The sequence below is a fragment of the Buteo buteo genome, chromosome 14 (assembly GCF_964188355.1).
Source record: "Buteo buteo chromosome 14, bButBut1.hap1.1, whole genome shotgun sequence".
Classification (NCBI taxonomy): Eukaryota; Metazoa; Chordata; class Aves; order Accipitriformes; family Accipitridae; genus Buteo; species Buteo buteo.
Window position 1 is genome coordinate 16,451,043 of NC_134184.1, and position 25,506 is coordinate 16,476,548.

At 36.2% G+C, this 25,506-nt stretch overlaps 1 protein-coding gene across 25 annotated transcripts in view; it reads left to right on the forward strand.

Moving 5' to 3' along the window:
* Nucleotides 1–25,506, forward strand: part of MYCBP2 (MYC binding protein 2) — a 201,492-nt gene that overhangs the window by 58,108 nt on the left and 117,878 nt on the right. For 15 of the 25 annotated variants that reach the window (XM_075046016.1, XM_075045994.1, XM_075045995.1 and 12 more), the window contains 6 exons: nt 307–452; nt 2,524–2,625; nt 6,933–7,037; nt 11,112–11,219; nt 19,609–19,728; nt 20,160–20,241. In XM_075046016.1, coding sequence (XP_074902117.1) covers nt 307–452; nt 2,524–2,625; nt 6,933–7,037; nt 11,112–11,219; nt 19,609–19,728; nt 20,160–20,241 — 663 coding nt within the window. Of the gene's footprint in view, nt 1–306; nt 453–2,523; nt 2,626–3,858; nt 3,895–6,932; nt 7,038–11,111; nt 11,220–19,608; nt 19,729–20,159; nt 20,242–22,011; nt 22,136–25,233; nt 25,253–25,506 lie in introns of those variants that run through there. The other 10 variants (XM_075046002.1, XM_075046021.1, XM_075046020.1 and 7 more) reach the window with 6 other exon arrangements.

Genomic DNA, 25,506 nt, shown 5'->3' on the forward strand with positions numbered 1-25,506 from the left:
ATTGCTGTTACTATTTCTCCAGCATTGCATGTGCTTGTTGTTTACTTGTTCGAGTTTTCCTGTGGTGTATGTTTAATTAAGTGAAGAATAGTTAGTGCTGAGAAGTCAGTTCAGATATGTATGGTCAGTGTATGTTCCCTGGTACCATGCAACACCAGCTAGGATTTAAACTAGCTATACTTTTTGTTTACCTAAGGAAAAATTACGTGTCCACAGATAGAACAAAGTAATAATGTATGTTTTAATTACCAAGGCATCAGTAATGCACGAAATAAGACAATGATGAAGCAACTTTGTTTGCTGCAGAATCTGTGGCTGTGGCTCAGGTGAGTCAGGCTGTGCTGTATGTGGCTGCTGCAAGGCGTGTGCTAGAGAACTGGATGGCCAAGAAGCAAGGCAAAGAGGAATCCTTGATGCTGTAAAAGAGATGATACCTTTAGATCTCTTGCTGGGTAAGTGATATGAATTAGCAAGATGGCTTTTAATTTTCTTTTTTACTGCACATTTGTTTTTTCCTCAGTACATCTGTTTGCACTCTTTAATAAACTCAATCCCACTGCTGACTTTTGGAACTTGAATTGGAATAGCAGGTTAGTTTAGAAATAGTTTGTTCTTTTCAGTTAATATTTTGGTTAGTATTTTGATTCTTCTGTATGATAAAACTTCGTATCTTAAATAATGCAGTTCTTTCTAATCAAATTACTAAACTTTTAGACTTACAGGACAGTTTTAGTATATTGTTAAAATGGATAAAATGCTGCTTATCTGGCAGATTTATTTATTGGTGATATAGCAAAGTGGGATCATTCTGGTAAGTGAAATATTTCAAAGTTGCCCTTATTGTAGACGTGTGCCATTTTGACCTGTGCAGTTATGATACTAATGCTGATACTACAAAGTTGTTCTTGTCCTTTTTTGATAGCCTGAAAATTTTTCTGTAATCTTTTTATCAGGGTTTTTTGCAGTCACATAAAAGATGGGGAATATTGTTTCTTGAAAACTTTTTTTTTCTGTTAGAAATTTTTAGAGAGAAAAAGCTTCCAGGAATGTGGAAATTACTTTTAAAAAAAACCTGAGACACTTCCCACCATCCCCTAGCCCCCCCCATCCCCCCCCCAAATACCCACCTTAGGGGAAAAATTACCAACAGGTATGATTATTGGAAAATACAGTTTGGGATCTTGCCTTATAAGATCTGTTATCACAGAATTTTTAATATTGTATTCTCTGTATTTACAACTGGGCAAATACAGGCTTTTGGAGATCAGACTTTCCTTCCTTGCTTTTTTTTATATTTAGATTTACATAGAGCCCTTAATCCTGCATGGATATATGGATATGGTATCTGGTATAGAAAAGTACCATAAAATAATCGGATGTGTGACTTAAAATATACATCTCACCAATTTATCGGGGCGGGGGGGGAATAGTAACAGTAGAAAACTATATACTATACTTTTGAGTGTGGGATTTTTTTTCCCCAAGCAGAAGTTAAATAAAAACTAGAAGTGGTTCTCTTGATAAGTTAACACTAAGGACCAAAAATAACCTCGCTGTGCAGTCCTGATACTTCCATACGGATATGTCTAAATATAATTTGCTTGTATATGGCTATCACAGAAGTAGGTTTATACTGATGGTGAATGTGGCAGTAGCAGCTCTGCTTCACAGCTCTATTCTCATGCATGACCAGGTGGAGTTACAGGTTTTGTGCTAAGCTCCGCTTTGCTAACTCCTCTCCTATCAGGATAGACAACAGCTCCTGGTCCTGTGTGGGCTTGGCATAGTTTGAGGTGAGGGCATGGACCACATTTGTTTGGAGAAAAGTGACAGTGCCGCCAGGTGGAGTTTTTGTTTGATGTTGGGGGCAAAGCATATTTTTGTTAGGTTGCTGCAATTTGCTGAAAAAACATTGGAAAAACATAGTGCTTATAGTAGTTTTATTGTTGCGTTCAAGTTAAGTTTTCTGTTTAAAAAAGTGCTTATCGGTTTGTTTCAAATTCTTGTTAAATTAGCTAGTTTGGTAAATAAATCAGATTTACCTACAGATGTATACATGCATTAAAGTAATTGCATGCTTCTTAGTAAGCACAGAGTGTATAGTGGTAAAGCATTCTTAAACTAAAAACTATCTAATCTATTTTTTGAAAACATTTTCAAAATATAAGCAATTTTATGCTTGTTTTAATAATAATACTTTCTGAAACTTTTTTGGGAAAATTTGAGATAACCATAACAACTAAATATAAATATGTATATGCCTGATAGAAAGAAAGTACTAAATACTTTTCAGTGATATTGGAATTGTGGCAGATTTGTGAAAACCAGGAAATACAGAGATAAGGCCATAAACTCTTCTACAAATTTACTCAACTGCTTTATTTCTAAATATTGTGTCAGAGCCATGTAAAAAGCAGGTAGTAAGTAGGCTTCAGTTTTCATTTACTTAACTTCTAGGGTTTATTACCATCGTAACAATTTTTAAAGATAGTTTTACATATTTTATTTTCTTAATCTGTGTAGCTGTCCCTGTTCCTGGAGTTAATATTGAAGAACACCTTCAGTTACGGCAAGAAGAAAAGCGGCAACGTGTAAATAGGAGACATAGATTGGAAGAAGGAAGAGGTAAGTGACTTCCTTATTGATGAGGGGCTTGAACATTTTAAGCGAACAACTTAGTCTGTTTTCTAAGAATGGAAATTAATTAGTTTTGCTCCAGTGAGCCAATACAGTAACCAAACAAAAATCAGAACCTAAATAGCTAGTTTATGTTATTTAGCATGCTTTTGGAAAATGGTAAAAAATTTAACAAAGTCTACTTATAAGAATCAGAATTTTAATGGTGAGGAATAGCATTATGTATCACTTTCATGTAGTCAATTTTCATTTTTTGCTGTTTCCTAGTTGAATAATAGGTTTTTTTAAAGTGTTAGATGCTAAAACACTTTTTATATGAAGAGTTTATATACCTTTTTATATGAAAAGTTGAAATGACTGCAAGCCTGTCTAGTGCTAGTTACCTATAATATGAATTATTTATTATTATAATGAAAATATTATGATAATATAGAATTTCTGTTGTATAATAGTAAGCAGAATTTCTTTTATAAAATGAACTTTTCTATATTTGAATAGCATGGAAAAAATTGACACACTGACTGAATTAAAAAACCAAAACACTACATCATTTCAAAATTTTCTTGCCTTGTGTATTATCTGCTTCAGGAATTATTGTTGATTTTCCACACAAACAGTACATACCTTAACAGGTTTTCAGTACTCTTCTTGTTTTAAAATACCTCAGTGTCTTAATCTCGCAAATAATTAAAGATGAGAGATTTAGACTGATATAAAACATAATATTTTAGTGAAGCATGATGATATGGTTAGTAAGATTATTGTGTGTTGAGAAGAGGAACAACTTTATTGGAATGTTTTGCTCTTCAAGTTCCTGCTGTGTTAGTAAATACCATTTTGATTCTCCTTTTATGAATTAGATACTGTTTTTACTCAGATGCAAAATGTGTGTTGTGATCAAACTTAGTTCCTAGTCCCCACACCAGTGAACCTTGTGGGGCAAATTGTGGCTTTATTTCACTTGCATGTAAGAAATTACGGGTCTTACCACAAATAAGGAGCAACAAGGAAGAGAAAGCTGATAGTTTCCTATGCATGTGGAAAAGCATGGAATATTTCTTTTTCTTTGAATCTTTGTGGTTAATTTTAGCTGCAAGGTGGAGAGGGGAAGACTTTTTTCTTCCTTTGTCTAGGTTATGTTGGAGCTGCATTGCATACTGCTGGCAAATACTAGGTACAGCTAACAATAATTTTTTTCTTGAATCCTTATTGAATGCCCAGATATTATTGAAAGCTGCTGCTGTTCAGCCCAGAAAGGTAATGATGACAGAGCTGGGAGGTAAATTTCAGTTTGGGGTGGGGGAAGAGCATCAGAGAAACGTTTCGGTTTGCTTCCATTTCTGTGGTTAGAAGTAGAACCAGAGCAGCTTATCCCTTTTGTATGCCATCTTTCTCTTAAAATAAAATAAAATGTTTTGGATCTAACAGAGTCTCAGGTGATGAATATCGCGAATGTGGTGGTGGTGTTGGTTTGATAGGCATATAGGGACTGTAGCTAAAAAGATACTGCTGGACAGCTTGTTGCACACATCAATATTATATTCTGTATCAAAAGAACATTGAAATTCCATACCTATGTGGCTACTGGAGGTAGTGGGTATGTCTAGCTGGAAGGGTTGGAGATTAGTTTCCTATTTCAGTTCAGAATGACTTATGTGATAAAGCTGGGAATAGTGTTTCACAAATACTTAGAGATCTTGATTTACAAAATCAGGTATGAAAATTTGATTTTATAATCAATCTTGATTTACATAATCAGATGAAAAAGTTGGAGTTTTGTTGCTTCTCCATCCAAATGCTGTGGTTTTCCATGAGTTGGTGGAAAGAATAGTACCATTCTTGAGAACTCTTATGATGCTCTTCTTTTCATGAGAGAGACCAAAAACATTTAAATAATCTACTAGATCTTCATTTTGCTATGCAAAAGATTTTGCAACCTGAAAAAACTTAGTTATGCTAATATTATGAAGACTGGGCAGACTTTAGTTTTCCAAAAAAGTTCTAGTATTTGTGCATATGTAACTGAACAAATCCTTGCTAATGAAATCCTTGCATATTTAGAGATCCAAAGAAAAGTTTCAACCTTTTACTTCTCTGAAAATATTGATTAGTCAGTTAAAGGCCAAATTAGCTCTGTTAGGGTCTTTCCTTCAGGTATACACTATTTTGTTTGTCAGGATTATGATTTCTGGGTTGTAGTGTGTTATTCTGGGTTGTACTGTGTTAATGTGTGGCTTTTGTTCTTCTATGCCAGATCAGTGAGAAACAAAGCATGTGTAGTTTTTGATAGTCAAGAATAGGATCCATCACTGAATGTTGCTAATCACTCTTTAGTTACAATTGGTGACCTTTATTCAATATAAATATTTTCAGTAGATCTTGAATGTCTTATAAACAAGAGGACTATGAAAGCTTTCTGAGTAAATGTAGGAATATTTCATTCCTAAAACAAGCAAGCAAACAAAACAAAAACTCGCAAAGAAATCTCTCAGTTTCCCACTGAATGTGTTGAAATAGGAGTAAAGTTTAGGACAGAGGTGTAAGAGCACAAGTGCTGGAAGTGTACTGGTTTCCACACTGCAGATCTCGATTTATTGCTTAAAGATAATTCTGTTTTTTTCAGAAGGCTGTGAGAATGTGAGAAGAGCTTTTAAATAAACTATACTTAACTAATAAGCTGAAAATACAGAAATAGCTTAATATGGTGATAATAAATGGTCTTGCGCTTCCCTGGTATTTTACTACTTCTCTTTGTCAACCTATGATGTAAAACATTTAGATGACCATTACTGAGACACAGATTTGGTGTGTAGTTAACCAAGGTTTAACTTGCGATGCTCTTAGAGGAAGGGAAAATTATTTTTCATCAGTCTTATTCTACTTGGAACAACAAAAGAACCCATAGAAGACTGATTAATTTTAGTCAAAGCTACTGTGTTTTGAGACAGTATTATCTGAGGCTGCCTATATTTGGGCAATTTTTGATTTTTTTTTTTTTTCTGAAGTGTAACTGATTCAGTTAATTCAGTAATTAGTTTTATTCTGGTAGGCTGAGTATCATATGAATCTGTTTAACATCTGTCCCAAGCCACTATGAACTTGGAATCAGTTTGTCAGTAACACCATTCTCTGTTCATTGCTGAACATATACCTAAATATACAGCAGAACTATCTATTCAAATACAATATTTTTCATTAAATATCAGTGCAGCTTCTTTCTATAGTTTTAGTTAAATATTTATTTTGATGCTTTCAGGACCTGGAGGTTATATTTGTTTCAAAGTTCTTTAAACCAAAACAATTCAAAAAAGCCCTTTTTACTTGAAACAATATCAAACCCATACATGACATTCTTTTTAAGAATGCTTTCAAGAGAAAGCTCTAGCCTTTTGTCCTTAATGACCAGCAGGTACAGTTCTGTGAAATTACATTGTTGTATTTGAGTTTGTGATTACTTTTTGAAAGAGGTGATAATTGTTAACAAAACTGATTTTTAAAGTAGAAATACTTATATTTCTCTTATAGTTTTAGAACTCAGATTTGCAATAGACTCAATGAGAATGGTTCTGGTTTATATTTACTGTTCTAATTTACCTGATGTGTTTATATACAGAAATGCATCTTTCACATTTATTTAACAATATATACACAGTCTAGTATACAGAAGGGAGAAAGTGTCAAAATTAAGATTATCATAAATCTTATTTCCATCTCATTCTCTATCACCCCCAAATTTCCCTGCATGCTTTTATTGGCTAGCATGCATCTCTTTTTTACCCCTATAAAAAGCCATAATAATTTTTCTTCCACATCTAATTTGTACAATTTAAGTGTCAGTAGAAAAGAGCTTTAAAAACACAGGAAGAGACATGTATCCTGGTTTTATTTTCAGTGTTTTGAACAAAAGAAGCAAACTGCAATTAACCTTAGTGCCTGCACAGCAGTGACATTCTCTGTGAATATTTCTGCCATAATAAATTACAACTCATAGTCTGAAAAATACAGTTTTAAAGAACATGCACCTTAACTAGTATCCCTGCCTCACAGGAATATTAACTTTTGTTTCCCTTAAGGCTATAGAGGTGGGACATTATCTCAGTATAATGTTTTCCACTTTATTGGAAGTGAAACTAAGCATTTGTCCCCAGTTTCATTTTCTGAAATATTTTTCTTTAAAATTTACCACCTGTTGACCTATTAGATAACTACTTTTCTATATTAGGATTTTGCCTCCATATTTTATTATTTTAAAAAAAAATAATCTTCAATTGTGTGATCGTGTACTATTTTTTCAGGTAGCCTGCTACTTTCAGTGCATTCCTGTAGAAGTCACCATTTGAGATCACTGATTTCAGTCTTCAGTAATCACAGCTTGCCAAATAGCATTTGTTTAGACAAAGGTACTAGAAGAATTCAAAATATGTGTAATATAAATTCAAATGAAATAGTAAACTCTTTGATAGTTCTGCCTAAGTGCTTAGATGGCCAAGAATGCAAAGCACAGAAATGCAGGTAGAATGATATTAATTGTGTATATTTCCTGTAGCCCACTGCATTGTTTAATAAATGCATTCTGTTTTGCTAGAAAATGAAATTATTTCTGTGGATAAATATCTTTTTCCTTTATGCTCTTAATTCACTGCCAGACAAAGACCATTTTGAAAGGCCTGGATCCTGCAGGACCAAGAAAGAAAAGCTAATTTTGGCATTTCCTAGGCCAGGGACGTTTAACCTTGCAGCCTAGCTATGGCAAAACATTCTATAAAATATAAAAGGAGAGAGCGAATGTTATTTTGTATCATATAGCAACTGATTTAACATAGCAGCACTGCAGTCCACCGGTGACTCTCCTTTGCTTATCTCCATATCTTGAGCTACTAAAATAGTAATAGGTTGTTTTTCCCCATGTAGATCTATGTTAGAGGTTTCTGTAAGAGTTTTTCAAATAATACTCTGTGGCATTTTTTAACAAAATAAAGGAGGTGTCTAAGGCATGGCTAAATTGTTCTACCAAAATAATTCACAGTACCTAAACTCTGCTCCCTTTGTACAGGCAACCTCAGATGTAAGCAGAGAGCAGATACGGTCTGTATGAATTGTCCTAGTGTTTTGTTTCCTGTGGTGTTATTTTGGAGGGAGAGGAGGTACTTTACATCTTGCCAGCACATGACTGAACATGCAGGCATCACAATGTAATCAAAATGTAGATATTTCCTCTCATATTATGATCAAGTTAAAGATGTAGCATGTATAAAAAGCCAAAGAGGATGACAGACTTGCACATCCTGTTACATGGATTGGATACAGATTATGACAAAATGGAGATACATTGCATTTAACTTTATTTTGGATTCAGGTTCTTTACATAATGGGTGGGAATGGAGAGTATATAGGAATATCCAGAAACAGATAAATCCTGCTTTCATCAGAAGTTTAGATACTGTTACAGAATTGTCATCTTGACTAGGGGAGTGTAGTTCAGACAAGCGGCTTGGCACCTAAAGGCAGCTATCTACTAGCACCATACAGGAGCTGACAGCCTTTCATGCTTCCTAAACACTCTCTATCTCCCAAATCTCCAGTAGTTCTTTTACTCACCCTAATGTACTTCACTTCCTTCTGTCCTCTTGAAATTCTCTCTTTTTTTGCCATCTTTGCTCTTAGTGCTAAAATGCCAAAGGCTGCCTTCAGAGCTGTGTCTTGTCCCCTGGGCTGTTTGTTGTGCAGGCATTTTCTGGAACTTCAGAATTTTTTGCCTAAGTTATCTAGAGATCACTTATGTTTGATCACCCACAGATATCTTAGATCCACACACTTCAAGCCACATTCTTTGCAGTCCTTGCATCTCTTTTTGTGACTTTCCTAATCTGAGTTTCACTTTTGTCATATTGTCCTGTCCATTCTCTATTTCTTGGACTTTCCATTTCATTAGGAACTTCTCAGTAAGCAAGTCCTTTTTACTTTTTTTTTCTCCCCCCCCCTTTTTTTTCCCCTTATTTTCTCCTGTTCTTTGTCCACCTTTTCTCTGTATCTTTTGTCCTTCAAACATTTTTAGCTTTCATAATCTTTGTCATTCATCTCTCTCCCCTTTCTTGCCTTTTCCTGGTCTGCCTCAGTATACTTCTCAGTATCTATCCTCCAACTTGGAAGGAGGGAAAGTGTGGTGTAAGTTTTTGTGTAAGTCTAAACTCTGGGAAGTAGGATGTTAAATGCAGCAAGTGGCCTGTCAGAAAGTAATCTCTACCAAAAATGTATCTGTTAAATGGAAGCTTCAACTGAGAGGAGACTGTGAAAAGTGGGAACAATAGCAAGACAACTAAAGGAAGAATCTGCAAGATGAAGGTAAAGCAAAAGCAAATTATGATCCTTGAACATCAGAAGGACCTCTTAATTAACTAGAGAGTCCAGATAAATACAGTAGAACCAAAACAAAAAATCTATACCGTGTGTAGAAACATACATGATTAATGAGGTTTAGGGCCTTTGTATGAATCTCAAAGCTAGGGGGAAAGGTAATAGTGGATTTTTAAAACATTTTTTATTTTCTTTAAGTTAATGCTAAAATTTGGGAACTTCTGTGTGTGAAGACAAGTTTCTTCATCTGAAGGTTCTAAAGCTAGATGGATTTGTCCTAACTTTCACTTAAATTTCTTTCCATACTGTTTACTGTTAGTGAAGGAACTGATGGACTAAAGCTGACAGCAGGAAACCTGAGACAATGGGCCCTTATGAAAACTTAGCCTACATTAATTTGTTAATAAAGTTCAGCTAAGGAAATAGAGTATCAGTAATTCTGGGGAAGGAGGAGGAATACCTGTTTTCGAAGTTTCACATAAGCTGTTTATAACATGACGTAAAGCCTGATTTGGGGTGTTTTGGTTTGGTGGGGGTTTTTGGGGGGGGGTTGGGGGGGGGTTGGGGTTTTTTTTTGTTGTTGTTGTTTTATTTTGGTTTTTGTTTGTTTGTTTTTTTGAAAGTCCATGTAAGGACTGAGTCTGCGAACTGGTGGAATGGTGAAAGTGGCACTTGGCAGAATTAGCTGCTCCTGATTCATGGTTTCCATTGAATGTGAGACTTCTGGAAGAAGATGCCTCCAAAGAAATTCTTGGTGGCATGCTTAGCCTTTAGAATAGAGGAAAAATACAGATTTAAGGAACAAATTGCTGGTCCATGATCTACATATAATCAGCCTCAATTAAACTTAATACAGCACTGCTTGGGTGTAGGTTTTAAAAAGAAAAAGTAGTCTGCAGAAAATTTTAAATATATACATCATTGCTTTCTTCAAATACAAATCATAGAATCATTTAGGTTGGAAAAGACCTTTAAGATCATCGAGTCCAACCATCAACCATGCCCACTAAACCATGTCCTGAAGTGCATTGTCTACACGCTTTTTGAATACCTCCAGGGATGGTGACTCAACCACTTTCCTGGGCAGCCTGTTGCAATGTCTGACAACCCTTTCAGTAAAGAAATTTTTCCTAATATACAACATAAACCTGCCTTGCCACAACTTGAGGCCATTTCCTCATATCCTATGTCCAGCCACCTGACAGAAGAGACGAGCACCCACCTCACTACAACCTCCTTTCAGGTAGCTGTAGAGAGCAAAAAGGTCTCCCCTGAGCTTCCTTTTCTCCAGACTAAACAACCCCAGTTCCTTCAGCCACTCCTCATCAGACTTGTTCTTTAGGCCCTTCACCAGCTTTGTTGCTCTTTGGACACACTCCAGCACCTCAATGTCTCTCCTGTAGTGAGGGGCCCAAAACTGAACACAGGACTCAAGGTGCAGCCTCACCAGTGCCGAGTACGGGGGAACAATCACCTCCCTGCTCCTGCTGGCCACACTATTTCTGATACAGGCCAGGATGCCGTTGGCCTTCTTGGCCATCTAGACACACTGCCGGTTCATATTCGAATCTTCTCTTCAAAACCTTTACATAAATGGGAAATATTTTAAAAATAGATTTCAAAATTAGGAAGTAGATTAAAAAAATCGTATGATTTGAATAATTTTCTTCATGAAACAGGTTTTGGGTAGCTATTTTCTCTATAAGTGATAACTTTGCATTTCAAATATGGTAATTATGAACAGTTGTATAGTTATGTTTTTTAAATTTATCATTGGTATGATTATATTGTTCCAAATTAGTATTTTGAATGTAATATTGTAGGATGTAAGACATGACAATCTTTTTAACTGATAAAGACAGTAATGGATATATGTTGCATACTTATAAGTTCAGGTAAAACTGTCACTATGGGACATTTATTGTTTCTTTGCATAATATTTTGGTCTTATTGTCAAGAAATGGCAACTTTCTTTTATTTAGGGCCTTTTGAATTTAGGAAAACAAGATTATTATATAATTATCATTCTTTTTTTTTTCATTGCTTTTAATTTGAATTTTGTTTAACACAGTTTCCATTTTGTGAGCTTTCCTATGCATGTGCAAAATGTTTCTCCTCAGGCCCCCTTGTATTTCCTGGTCCTATTTTTATGAACCATCGAGAACAGGCTCTAGCCAGAATCAGACCCCATCCAGCACAGCTAAAGCATAAACGGGACAAGCACAAAGGTATTTGGTCTTCCTTACTGGCTAGGGTGGAAATAAGTCCATCCTCCCAGTCACTTCTTCCGTGCGCTGAATCTGTCTTTTCAAAGAACTGCACAAAATGGGTTCTGCCTTTCTTCTTGTTAGTATCTTATTACCTGAGGAGAAAGAAAATGCATTTAAATGTTGAACTTTTTTTAAAAGTGACTTTTTTTTATGAAATCTGCATTGTCTTTCTGTGTATCTATTCTCATTTCTAATGCTGTCTCATTCTTAAGGTTCTTTAACTTTACTGTAGGAAACTTTAACACCTTCCAGTGACTCAGACTGCTGCATTGCATTTGTGTTGTTTTTCTGAAACTGCGTTGTATATCTGGGGTGATTGCTTTAACTTATCAATTCCAGACTTCTTAATTCTAGCATAAATTTTTTCATAGGTATGTTATCTTTTAACAAGCCTTTTTTAGAAATGAAATATTTAAAATTATGTAAACAACACTTTTCTTTTTATTAGCTTTGAACAGGGAGAATACAAATCAAAGTACAGGTTTTACAGTGTAATATTCTTGAGTTAAACATTCTTTTGCAGAATATAAGTAAGGGGGTGTCTGATATTTCTGACTTTTTTGTATGTCTGGAAAGCCAATTCATTATACCTTGAATTTCTAAATGTGTAAGTTTTTCAGATATAAGTGATTTTTTAAATTTTTTTTTTTTTTTAAGAAGAGGTAGTGTATTACTAAAAATTTCAACTGAATTTATTAAAGTTGGGCTGTATCAAATCTAATCGTAGTTTGTATATATCTGTATATAGATGTGTCGGTATGTACGTATTTATATATAAAGGATAAATATGTAAAATGTAGATTACAGACCTGATCAAAGTAAGTGGAAAGCTCCTAAAATGGTGAGGGCCCAGAACACTTCAGCTATTTTCTAAAGAATAGCTAAATAGGAAAATAATTGTTAGAATGGCATTTCAGTTGAATTAACAAAAGTTAGTGATAGTATTTGGCATGTATGCAAACAAATTGTATGACAGTTTGAAGCTTTTTGGGATATGAATTCAGTGTGTGGGGGTGATGGGCCTACCTAGGTATGAACATACTGGATCATGAAATCATCTTAAGTTTATTTTACGGAAATGAAAGCAGAATCTGGTCCTTTGTATTTGTGGAAGATATATTCAATCTATCTGGAAGACATATCATCTGAGCTTTAAATTTTAGTAGATTAAATAGAATAACCTATCATAATCTCCCTGGGAGAGATTGGGTGCTGAAAGACAAAACATATGGAACTTAAATGCTGTCATTTGAGTGAGAATTTGCTGATGACCAGTATTCTTGAGCTGGATACTACTGTGAGTTGTACTGCTTGCAATCCCTTGACCTCATAGGCAAGTGCATAAAGGAGTATGTTCATCCTGCCTACATCTGTAATTTTTTGGCATGTGTTAGTAGTTGGAACTCACTTCAGCTCAAGTATGTCCTTACAAGAGGTGTATTCGTTAGTGTCAGTTTGAGGTTTACATTGCTTCTTGGAGTTGTAAGAACAATGCAAAGGTCTGTATCATGCTGAAAGATTTTGTCAGATACGATCTGTAGAACCGAACATTTATTTTTCCTTGACGAAGGCTATATGCAAGGAAATGTTCAGTTTCTTTTAGTTCTTTGTGTCTCATGCTAAACAGATAAGGAAGATTTTAATATCTTTGTAAGTAACCTTTGAGACCCTTCTCTGCCTCAGAAGATTGCTTCTCAAAAGATGACCATAAATTCCACTAGAAATGCCCCTTAACTCCAGGAAGAGCTTCCAAGGGAAAAAGGAAAACTGGTGAAGTGGGTTGTTATCAAAGTGATGGGGAAGGTGGGAATTGTGAGGAAGAGAAGTATACCTCATCTTAAAAGGCATAGTTCTTTTACTATATAGAGAATGTAAAAGCAATAATCAAGCAACCTGAGGCAGGGATGTTGACTTCAGTGAGAGGACACTATAGCATTGAAATCAGCATGGTCTTTTGTTTCAGTTTTGAATGTGATGCTTTCCAAACCAGCATTCTTACTTTGGATGTTTCTGCTAAAGTAGTCTTGTAACTCTTCACACCAACCAGACCTTTAAGATCTTCAAGCAAGGAAAATTTATTTCAGCTGGTAGTACTGATGAGGCCAGTACTAAATGTGCTGGTACCTGATCCTGCCTCTCCATTTCCAGCTGCAGAACTTCTCTTGATAATGATATTTAAGCTTGAATGTGAACAGATTCTTTGGGACTGACAATTATGGCCTAGTTTAAAAAGTATATTTGATATGTACTTGTATGTCTTATCAAATCTATGGTTTTCACTTTTGGAATTCTGTTGAATTGCCTAATTGAAAATTCCTTCAACTTCTTCAAAATACCCATTTTCTGGAAAGCTTGCCATTGTCATCTACTCATTTCACGTTTATAGGGTCTGCATATCAAGATCCTTGTTATCACAAAAAATGCATATTAAGCATAATCATAATGTTTCTGATCTATGTCTGTGTCTCCATCACAAGTATAGGTAGAAGGGATTAGGTCCCACCTTGTTGGTATTCATGGACTGCTTTGACACTAAGAAGAGAAATGAGGTTTTGCTTCATCCTCATTCTTTAATGAGGTAGTGAGTTCCCAGTCTGCATCTCCAGTCCCTGTGGACTTCATCACTGGGGATCTGAGTAAAAAAGATTAATGGAAGTCTGTAGAATTTTCTTAACTGTAGAGCTGAGAGTTTCTGTAGAAATTAACTGAGTAGCAATTAAAATCAAGGTAAGCTTCTTGAGTCAGTTAAGATTCTGCAAGTAAATCCCACCTTTGTCCTGTATTTGGGAGTAGTGGCAATGAAAAAAAATTTCTAAACAGTATGAAACCAAATACCCTCAAAAGGACAAAGGCTAGATGAAGCTGAATGTGGATGGATGGAACAAACTATATTTCAACCATTTTGCAAATGCTAATACAAAATTATCAGAAGTTCAAGAAAATTTACTTGTAATTTACTTTTTAACTGTAAAATACACTGAAGGGTAGTTTGAAGCACTTATTGGAGAAAGACAGCTGACAATGAAAACCTACATCTAAGACTTAGAAGTGAATGATACTGGAGTCTTTAGATGTTCCATATTGACATTTCCATAGTCTGGTAGTCTTGTTTTCATTGCTAAGTGTTCCCAAACACAACTGAAGACATGTTGTTTAAGACTTGCTCTTTGCGTAGGAAGATAAAAGTTGCACCAAAAATGTTTCAGGGCCACTTTTTCTTTACTAGACTTTTACATGCTGTCACCAATAAGGAGACATTTTAGACAGGGACTTTCTTGAATTTTAGCCTTGAAGAATGTGAGAGTATGTCAAACCTCACAAGCATACATAATCAGTAGCAGTTGTCATGTGTTATAACAAATATTAATTTGTTAATAACAATTATTAATGACAAAGTTGACTTTCTTTATAGCATACCTTTTTTGCGATTATGAGTTCTGTCTCTCTATTCAGACTTCCTTATCTTTCATACCAGCCCCTCTTTTCCACATCATTTAGTAGTTCTTTCTGAGGGTTAAATTTCATTAGATGAAGCTGCCCAGAATTTTGAAGAGGTTAGGAATAACTCTTCATGACATATACTGTAAATGGAGACTTGCAGCTGTGAACCATTGCAAATCATAAACAAGCAGGACCAGCAGTGTCTGATCGAAGAAAAAGCTATCCAGGTCACAGAAAATACCTAAGAATTCACACTCTCAGTCAAATACACTTCTTGGGGTTTGTATTCATATAGCATAGAAAAGTAAGTACATGGAGATAATGGATGTGCTTTGCCATTTCTCAGTATTGCAGTTTTACTTGCATCTGTGTCAGATAATGGAATAAATTATTTGGCCAGTAAATTCCTGTTTGCGTTTACTTTTTGGCTGAGCTGAACAAGTCAGTCAATACTGGTACAAAAATTCAGGACACAGTTATTACTGAGTTTGTAATTAGAATGCAAGTTTATTACCACATCATAAGTGTTACGCACTTGTGATTCTGCATATCAAATTTCATCTATAAGCTCAAGTAAGCTCTGTAGCAACCTCTGAAACATCCAACAGACTTTTTTTTCTGCCCTCATAGGATGGATGATTTTCACAACCAGAGGTAGGTTTCTTTCCCCCTGCACTGTAGCTATAATAATGGTTACAGATATTTCAGCTGAAGCCTGTGGTGGACAGCCAAGAAGCTGCAGTCACAGGCTGATTTGTTCAAGTAATGTTGTTGTATATAAAGACTATAGATGATATTAAGGCATTCAGAACATCCTGTGAGGGTTGAACATCATAGATACTAACCAATAACTTGACTGATATGCTTTGTTCGGGTAATCACTGCTGAAATGAACAAAGATTTGTTGCCAAATGGTGTGGTCTAAAGAGACAGTTATTCTCAGAATTTTTTGTGTACAGTCATATTGCATTAAGGCTTGTAATCTGTGGGGAGAAGAAATGTATTTAACATCTTTAGAAGCACTTTTTCCCTCCTCCAAAGATGGTCAGTGAGAAATGAAATACCATCACCCTTACTGCAGCTGGGGAACACTAACAAAATGGTTTTCCTCAGGTCTGGACCAAGGGTCCAAGATGCCATTCTGTAACAATGTTGGGGTTTTTTTGGTTTTTTGGTTTTTTTTGCCAGCAGAACTCTCATTTATATCTTATGACTTCACTTGCTGTTGCTACTGAAGGAGCTTTTTCTCCATTCCTGGAAAGCACCTTTTTTTGTGGTGGCAATATCAGCCAACAGAACTTTTGAGCATGTTTCACAGAGGGAAAAATTGTCTTCAGTTAAGTTAAGAATTTTCTAAGGAAAATGGAGTGGGTGGGTGGGGAGTGTTGCTGGTTGTATTTCCAGTTATCTCGCTTTCCTTCCCCGACTGTGTAAGACAACCAAGATGAAAACCCTCATTGTGAAGTTGTTCATGGAACCCACCCCTCAGTGTTGTCAGCAGGAAGCACTTTGAAGCTTTTCCTTGGTGCTTTCTTCTCTCAGAGAGTTGAAAGAGTCAAAGTTTCTGTCCAGTGGTAGTCCAGTCAGATAACACTGGAGGTAATAACTTGCTCTGCTTACAAGGTTCCATTCATTCAACCAGAAGAGTGTCTGGTTCAGTAGCCTTTCTATGCTTCCCTTTTAGGAACAACTATTTGATATTACTTCTAATGAAATGAATATGTGCACAATTGTTTGAAGAAAAGCAAGCGTGTTTCTCCATAGTTACAGTTGTTCCTCAAGACGTGCAAATAAGCTTTCTGCATCCACCTTTCACTCACATATCTAATAAATTTTGACTTTGTGAAAGTACTGAAAGGAAAGGGGGTGGCCGAGTTCGTTTGCAGCCTTTTCTCTAGGTGTAAGAGCTTGTAGAACTGGGTTCTCCTGGCCAGTGCTGCTGGAAAAATACGGTATCTGTTGGCCATGTAAAGGAGTATACAGATAAACAGTGTAGCCCAAAAGTATTGTTCTAAAATAAGTAGTGATATTCTATTTAGCTTTGTATATTTTAGTCAAAAGACTTTTATTTCCTCCCTAAATAAGACTAGCTGAATCTTACTTTTTTTAGTTACAAGAGTTTTGTACTTACAGCACATAAATTATTTTAGAGTGCTTATCAAGTTCTGAAGATCCAGCTGATTAAAAAGTCATGAGACAGTTGCTAACCGTGCAAAGAAGGCTGAGAGGAGTTCCATTTTCAGTTTGCAAATTTCACACTTAAGCAAAGATGTGTATGGAAGACAGTTGCTTCCATTCCTGCTTTCTTAAAGGCTTTGAGACGTTAACTTTGGAATTTGAAAATGCCAACTCTGTAAAAATTTTTCCTTTAAAATAAATTTATTTCTCTATTTGTTTCATGTGAATGTACTTGTCTCTTGCACAATAGTATTTAGTGTTTGCTTAAGGGTAATATGGTGTTATCCTTTCATCTGCAACTTTGGAAAAAATGGGAATATATCTAGAATCATCTTTTACTTAAAGGCAGTATCACATATTTGTCATTTGAGAAAACAGCAATTTTCGACTACTTACTAGTAGTTGTTGAAGCACTTAAGAGCAGTATTATTTTCTTACAATGAGGCAGGAGAAGCACATCTACCTGCGCATCTAACTTCTGCTACATTTTGTTAATATGACTGTGCATAGGTGACATGGTTGCTGTGTGTCTGGTTAGTTTCATTGTAGGAAGTGCATGCAGCCATGACACATACTTAACAGGACATGTGCATTCCTGGCAGATAACTGTTCAAGTGCATTTGCACATGGGGAGAGCTTACATTTTTCATTAGTCATCAGTGATTGAGGAAGGAGGGGAGACAGAGACAGGGGCCATGGGTAGACTTCCAGAACAATTACCTTTTTTCTGCTCCTGTCCAAAAAGCTTGTGTGAAAGACAGAAGCAGTAAGTAGGCTGCTTGCTGAATAAATAACTCTGGTGGCAATATTAGCCCTTAGAACCATCTCTTGATTACTTTGGCATGTAGAGTTTAACTCAAAAGTAGGCATAAAATGTTAAAAGGTACTATATTTAAGAAATAGCCAAATTGTTAACTAAAATACTAGAAGCAAGTTAAGGCAGAATTACATGACTAGGAGGAAAAATTCTGTGTTTTCAGGGTTTGTTGTTGTTAAGTAGTGGTTCTGTCTCTTTGTATTTGCTTTTGTTGTTAATACAAAAAAAGCTGCAGACAGACCTTCAGAAACATTTTTTCTAATGTGCATGCAGTCTGGTAGTACACAACTGACGCTGTTGGAAAAACCTCAAAAATCCCATGGCGATTCTGAGAGCAGACATTCCTTTACCATGTCTCCATTTCACACATATCCAACATATAGTGGAAGTATAATTCTTTTTGATGAAGGGCACCCACATTTTCAAAGGGATGCTTTACGTGTGCTGTTAAACCTAATTCTTCAAAAGCATTACTTAATACCTATACGCACTGTTCCTTTACAGTTGTAAACTACATGGAGATTCATATTATTTCTGTACTCAGTCATCACTCAAAAATAGCTATATTTTCAGAACAGTAATATTTTAAAATTGGTTTGTAATAAAAGTGCTGAAATGACTTTACTGTATCAGCAGTTTCCATGCAATAAAAAGGAATTAAAGTTTCAGCAATATGTATAAAAACAGAATTATGTTTTAAAAGATTTGTAACTCTATAAGTGCTATGCTGCACACTAAATAATGAAGTCTCAGAGTTCAGACTTCCACTAATGATTATTCAGGAAAATGTGTAGAAATTATAAATATAGTTCTGAATTAACACCACCTTGAATGCTTTGAGCAGCAATTGTTTCCCTGTATCAATTTTGTTAATAAAGCAGTAATTGGTCAGAATTATCTCAGAAAGAATGTGGAATCTCCTTTGTGCAGTTATTTTCACTTAATGTGTTTTCTTTCATTTCTCTATGCTAGACACAGTGTGACTAAACTCATATATGAAATTTTTCATTGTGAAAATGCACTTTCTTTAGAGCTTTCATTGCCTGCTTTCTACACAGGTATAGGAGTTATAATGGTGATGAGCATGTTGTCTGTTTCTCTGTCATGTTGATTTCCTGCTAGTATTATGAAACTGCCTTCCTTTGCGACCCTGTGACCATATAGTTCAATTGTAGTGTAATTGTTAGATGATATAAACATTCTGATTTCTGGAGAAGATAGTGGCTTTCAAGAAGTTAATAAATAATACACTTATTTTTCACTCCAGTGCTTTTATCTAATGCGAGGGCAGTTTGACCGTAGGAACCAATAATGCACTTCATACTTACTAAAAGAAATCACAGAACCAATGTCTAAAAATGCATCTTAGACAAGAAACAGACATGTGAGTAGTGAATATGTCAGCATTGTTAGAAATGAGCTGCATAAGTAATTGGTAGTTATGTAAAACAAGAGCTATATGGCTAAGTTAGAGTTAAGTAAAATCCTTAAGAAGTTGTAATTGAAAAAAAACATACCAGGCTATGCCTATTGAGTTTAACTACAGTGCTTTCTGTGTATTTCATAATGCTATTTTATTGAATGGAAGTGATGGTTATTAAGCAAAACTTCTGAAGTTGTTTGAATTTCCTGTTTTGCTGGTCATTTTTGTATGCTCTTTGGAAGCTTCTGCTTTAGAGGATGTGGTATTTTCCAGTGTGTAACTTTGTAGTAGGTTGTTTGGAAATAGTTTCTATCGTCTTTCACATCTACTTTGATGCCACATTTGAGCTCTCTCTTACTATTCTGTGAGTTCTTTCTCCTACCTTACAAATGGTGGGGTGGGGAGTTATTTACTATTCTTGATCTATTCATTCTTCTAATATAACTCTTTTAGAAGACATGGGATATAACTGTAAGTTTTGTTTATAGACGGAAGTGGAGAAAGAGGTGAGAAGGATGCCAGCAAAATCACAACCTATCCACCAGGGGCTGTCCGCTTTGACTGTGAACTGCGAGCTGTACAAGTCAGTTGTGGATTTCACCATTCAGGTAAAAACAAATAAATCAGTGTTAATTATAGTGTAGAGGTTTTGTTGGGTTTTTTAATGTTTTCATATGTGTTTTCACTGCTTTGTGTTTAATTTTCAATAAGGAGGTACATGGGAGTGTTAAAGATTGAAAAAGTTGCAGTATTATTTTGTAGCCTACTACCCTGTCCTTCAACAGTGAAAAGGACTAAGTATCGTGTATTGAGTTACATCAGAGCTTTTAAGCAATTTTTGAGTCATTTGAAGACATCTGTATGGCAGAGCTCTAGCCCTGCATAGAGATACTAGCTGTGATGGGTTGCAGAATCTCGTATCGCGTTTCTTAGTGAATTGTTACTGTGCTGCTCAGAAAGGCTAACCAGCACTGGGGCGGTACCATGTTAACATGTGCATATGTCAGAAAAATAATCTCCTTTTTTGTTTGTTTTTCAGTGGTTTTGATGGAGAATGGTGATGTTTACACGTTTGGATACGGGCAGCATGGGCAACTTGGACATGGTGATGTTAATTCCAGGTGAGCTGGTAATTAAAGGATGTGATTGTGTATTGCTGCACTGCTGCATAAAAAGTGGCTAAATTTCTGTTTCTCTGTAGATAGCAGGCGTGAAAACTCAAATACTGTCCAAATAAAGTCGATAAGCTCTTGTTCTGCACTTATTCCCCATAATCCCCTGGGTATAGATACAGTACTGTTGTATTGTGTAAATAATTTGTTTAATACATGAAAGCTTCTGTGCATAGTTATTAGCATAGCTTTGATAATTGAGTTTGAAATGCTTCTGTCTCTTCAATTCTCCCTACATATGTGAGAATGACATTGAAATCTCATCATATGCAATAATTCAAATAGTACAACGTTGTAAACCTAGATTAACCTGTTTCTGTTACACCATTATCAGTTATGATAAAATTCTCATTTTTGTTTTGTTTATTATTAATACAAAATTAAGTCACTAAGCTTGGATCTCAGCTGCATTTTGTAGAAACTTATTTTGGATGTCAGCATGAGAGTGATGTGTGCTTTCTTTGTGGTCAATGGAAAGAGAGAAGTCAACAGAGTGTGGAGAGCTATTTGACTAACTACCCACTACTTATCTACTTTAGGTATGCTAAGTAGCTCTGTAAACTTCATGGGCTTGATCTCCGTTGACCACAGTGGGAGCATAGATAAATATAAGTGTCTTTAATGTGAAGCTCAATCTCACCCTTAGTATCTCATCCTCAGTATCTTACCTACTCACTAAAGTGAAAAAATCAGTGTTCTGCCATAAAAGGAAATGTAATAATGTTGTTCTTTGGCCATGTCCATATAACACACAAGACAAGGGATTTTGAATAGTAGGAATCATTGAGGCTTTGTGTATGTCCAGTAATGCCCAGTCTCCTTATGTAAAAGGCATACAGAGTGGAGCATCCATGACCTGTCTTCAGTTTTGTCATTTCTCTTATAGCAGTGAGATGAAAATTACTGAACATCTATCCTCCTAATCTCTTTGGAGACTTCCAAATCATTTCTTTTGTCAAGTTTCTGAAGAAATGTTCATCATCTTAAAACTTTCATTGGATTCACTAAACAAAAGGGGGAGAAGGAAGAAAGTTTACTGGAACTGTTACTTTGTATTGACTGCTGTGCCTAATGGTAGTCTCTAAACTGTTACCCCTACTCAGTTTGCATTGGACTGGTGAACACAGTCTGTGTTCTGCCTATGGTAGAGCTGTATCACAGATAAGTACTCTGTTTTTCATTCCTGGAAATTCTTGGATACTTGTTCCAAGCTACAGCTGCTTTAGCTGGCAATTCAAGTCACTGTGAGAATAAGGCCAGTTTCTGTCTTAACACCTGAAGAGGTACAAACAGCAGTGGCATTTGTACTGGTAACTTACTGTCTACTGTTTCCAGCTTTGAAATCGCTTGGCTTTTCTGAAGGCATCGGAGCTATCTGCTGTATCTGTCAGAATTTCAGGCAGTAAACCCTACATCTGTTGCTCATTTGGACAGAAACTGGATGGAGACCAAATGTAGTTCCAAGTGAGATCCTAGAAGAGAACATGAAACATCCTGTGCCAAAGGATAGTGCTTGACCAGACCTAGAAGCTGAGGAGGTACAAGTGACTTGGCACTGACCTTTGTATCATTCTACAACAGACCCTAGAGAGTGTCTGGAAAAAGCCTTGAAGAAATTTGGACTATGTCCTGTGCATAAGAACTGGCTGTAGTACTATATTGCTGTTTAGCACCATCATTCAAATGATAATTTCCTCATTGATGTACTTCTTTTTCCAGCTTTAAGTAGAGATCTCTCCTCTGTCCTCACAGTAAGGGATTCAGAGAAGGAAACAGGGAGTCCTTATGCAGAGTTCCACCTCAGTTGGGACGCAGTGGTGCTCAGATGGCCAGCTCCAGCCAGGTCAGTGGTATGTCAGTCATGCAGTGTGTCACATTGCCTGTATTGACCTCAGGAAGAACATCAACTTCTGAATCCAGGAGCTGATACTCCACTGTGTTTCTGGGAGAGAGAGAGAGAGGGGAGAGAAAAAAAAAAGAAAGTAATATTTAGGCAGCCTAGCTAGTATATCTAAGTATGGGGGCCCCTGAGAACAAGAACTGTCAGGTTAAATGCAGGAACTTTCATTTTCATCTGAGGGAGCCATCTTCATTGCCAGGTGAAGCAATGATGGAAGTTCCTGGGCAGTGATTGATGACTTACCCTTTCAGAGACTTCTATCTTGCAGTGCAAAGATTTAGTGGTGAGACTATTTGTTAAAAAGTCTTGAAAATGCTTAACTATTTTGAATTCTGTGCACCTATCCAGACATGTCTTTCTCCTTAATTAAGGGGATTCTGGACTCCTCTGTTAGACTATGGTAAACACCACAAGTTCTCCCTCCTAATTCAGTAGGAATGAGGCATATTACATGCCTTAGAAGGACTTCAGACTGTTTCATGCACACAAGGAAACAGCAGATGAACAGGACAATGTGATTCTCAATAAACCATTAATAGAACTGAAATGGTGTGGAGGAACAAGCAATATGCACAAGGTAGTGTTATTTTTTTTTCTCCAGCAAAGACTTCAGCCATTCACAGATGGACCACTTAAAATGCAAGTAATTTGGTTCCTGGGAGGCCATTTTTTCCATATCAGTATGCTGGAGCCATTAAACTAGTCTGCGTAGGCTTTCTGTTGTAAAATCCGCAGTGGTAGATGTTGATGAGCTGTTCACTACATGAAGGATTTGTCAGTCTCTGCTTATATTCTCAAATTAGATGCTGGTGGATAGAAACTCAGTGGAAGAAAGAAATGCTTTGCAGTATCTAGTCTTGGTGAAAGATAGCATGTCTTGTATTCAGGTAAGCAAAGGCCTGTTTGTTGCTGATGCTTCTTTCAAGAAGCTGGGACTTAAAACTCCAGGATCTTTCTGTTATTGTTCAAAATTTGCCTTCATTTCTTGTACCAACTGTTGACTTCAGCACTACGTTAGCAAGCACATGATCTGGTAGTCAAGCTCTAGAAATGGAATGACTGAAGTAAGATAATCCTGATGTGATTTTGCTTCTGAAGGTTCAGTAGTAACTTAGAAAAAAACTGAGCAGACTGAGCAGACCTTCCACAGACAATCAGCTATGTTCTATTTGAAGACAAAGCGTAGAGACTATATCCTGTTAATATGTCTAGAAAAAAATGTGTACTATCATATCTGTTTGTTGGGACCGTGTTTCTACGTGCATTGTCTGATATTTTACTTCAGTGGTGGAATGCAGGTCTTATTTACATCTTTTCACCAAACTTCCAGTTACCTCTAAAAGCTAAAAATCTCTATTTTCTTTTTAACTCCATACTGTCCAACTCGGCCTGCAATCGACAGAAGTTAGGACTGGTTCCCTTTTACCCACTACACAGTAGCAGCCCATGGTGAATCTGAATTTACAGCACCACGGTCAGCTGCCCCAAGTGACATCTTACTGGACCTGGCAGCCAGCTGTTGGCTGAATGAGTACCACGGACAGCGATTGTTCGAGCAGTTAATGCAGGACATTAATGAGTTTTCAAACACCACATCTGCTCCCAGAAATGCTTACCCTTCAGGATAGAAGTGGGTTTCAGTGTGGACAGCCAAAATGCATTTGGACCTTCTGCAGGACCCTGAGTTAGCTGATGCATGTATATCTGCTGCTTTTCATTCAGCAATCTTACATTTTCCCAAGGGGTCTCAGGCTTTTTCTGTATAGTTGAGGTTGCTCTTTTGTGATTGACCTGTGTCAAGTACCTGTGTCATATCCAGAAGCCAAAGAATCTGTGAGTTTGAAACCAATGTGTCCTTCAACTCCATCCCAGAAGAATACTTACTGCTTTCTACCATTCAAATGGAGAAACCCTGGTTATCAAAACTTTTGGACAGAGTCTCTCAGACTCTTAAGTGTCTGTGCTGAACTTTTCTGTGTTGAGTTTCAGAGGGATAGGGAAATACTCAATAGTATCACAGGTTTTAAATTCCATATACATCAGTCAAACTGGCTTACTGTATTTTTCCAAGTGAAAACTATTTTTCTGTAATTTTACTTTATTTTTTTTACATAGTTAAATGTCTTAAACTTTTTCTTGTTCATTTCTTTAGTTGATACACTGTAGTTGGCCATTCCAAAAGCTGGGTGATCTTAATAAAAGAGCTGTTCAAGAGGATACCATATTACATCTCTCTACGTTAGTTGCTTGTCCGGTTTTGCTCTGCTGCTGCCAAGGGAATACCATATGCAGCATTCAGATAACATTACTGATAAATTCAATTGCCAAAACAGAAAGATAAATAGTTCTGGTGATAACAGCTTAGCTTTTATGCATCAAAGAGGTGAAACATTCACTTTGTTTTTACAAGCATAGTATTGATAATTCCATGCCTGCAGCTATCATAATTTTGAGTGAGAGGGAAAAAACCCAGTAATAAAAATATTTCTCTTTAACAGAAATGCTTTTGGATTAGTTCTTAACTAATTAGTTCTTAACTTGTTTCTGCTTCAGTGCCCTTTTGAGCTTCCTTAAAGTTAATGGGAGGCAAAAGTAATGTTTCTTCTGTTTTTAAAATGTTTCATCATTGGTGCTGCTAAACTTTGCTCTATGTGTCTGTGTGTAATCTTAGTGATGTCCAAACCCATGTGACTATAGACCAACAAAGGCTTCTAAATTTATGAATGTCATGCTATGCATCCTCTACCAAATTTTATGCTGCCCTTCAGTCTCTCCATCTCCACTAGAATCATTCATTGGAAGCTACATTCACGAAGGAATAATTTCTTTCTGTATACCTGTTCCTCCTCCTTCAGGTCATCAGCCTATCTTCATGCTGCATTCCTCTGTTCCACATTTCCATATGTTCACATCTTCCCATCTACCCTTTTCCTTTCCCTGTTGAAAACACGACGCCTTTCCTTCCTACTTTCCTGACTCCTGTTTTACCTGCAATTCAACCAAAATCAGAACATGCAGATAACCCATCATCTTGTATATCAGCTGCTAAACAATTGCTAGGTAACTATGGGCTGACACCTTTTTTTTTTTTTTTTTTTTTTTAATCGCAGCTTGTTCTTATTTTAGATTAACCTGCTTTTGAAAGCGTGTGTTTAAAAGTAAGTTTAAATAGTGCCGCTGTTCTCTGGGGTCAGAGTTGCCAAACATAGTGTTATTTGGGAATAACTTGTTCTTCAAATTCACAGTCTTTCTAAGTCCAAAATAAATTTGAAGTCTAGGTAGACATTCATTATGGGATTCAAAGTCTGGTACAG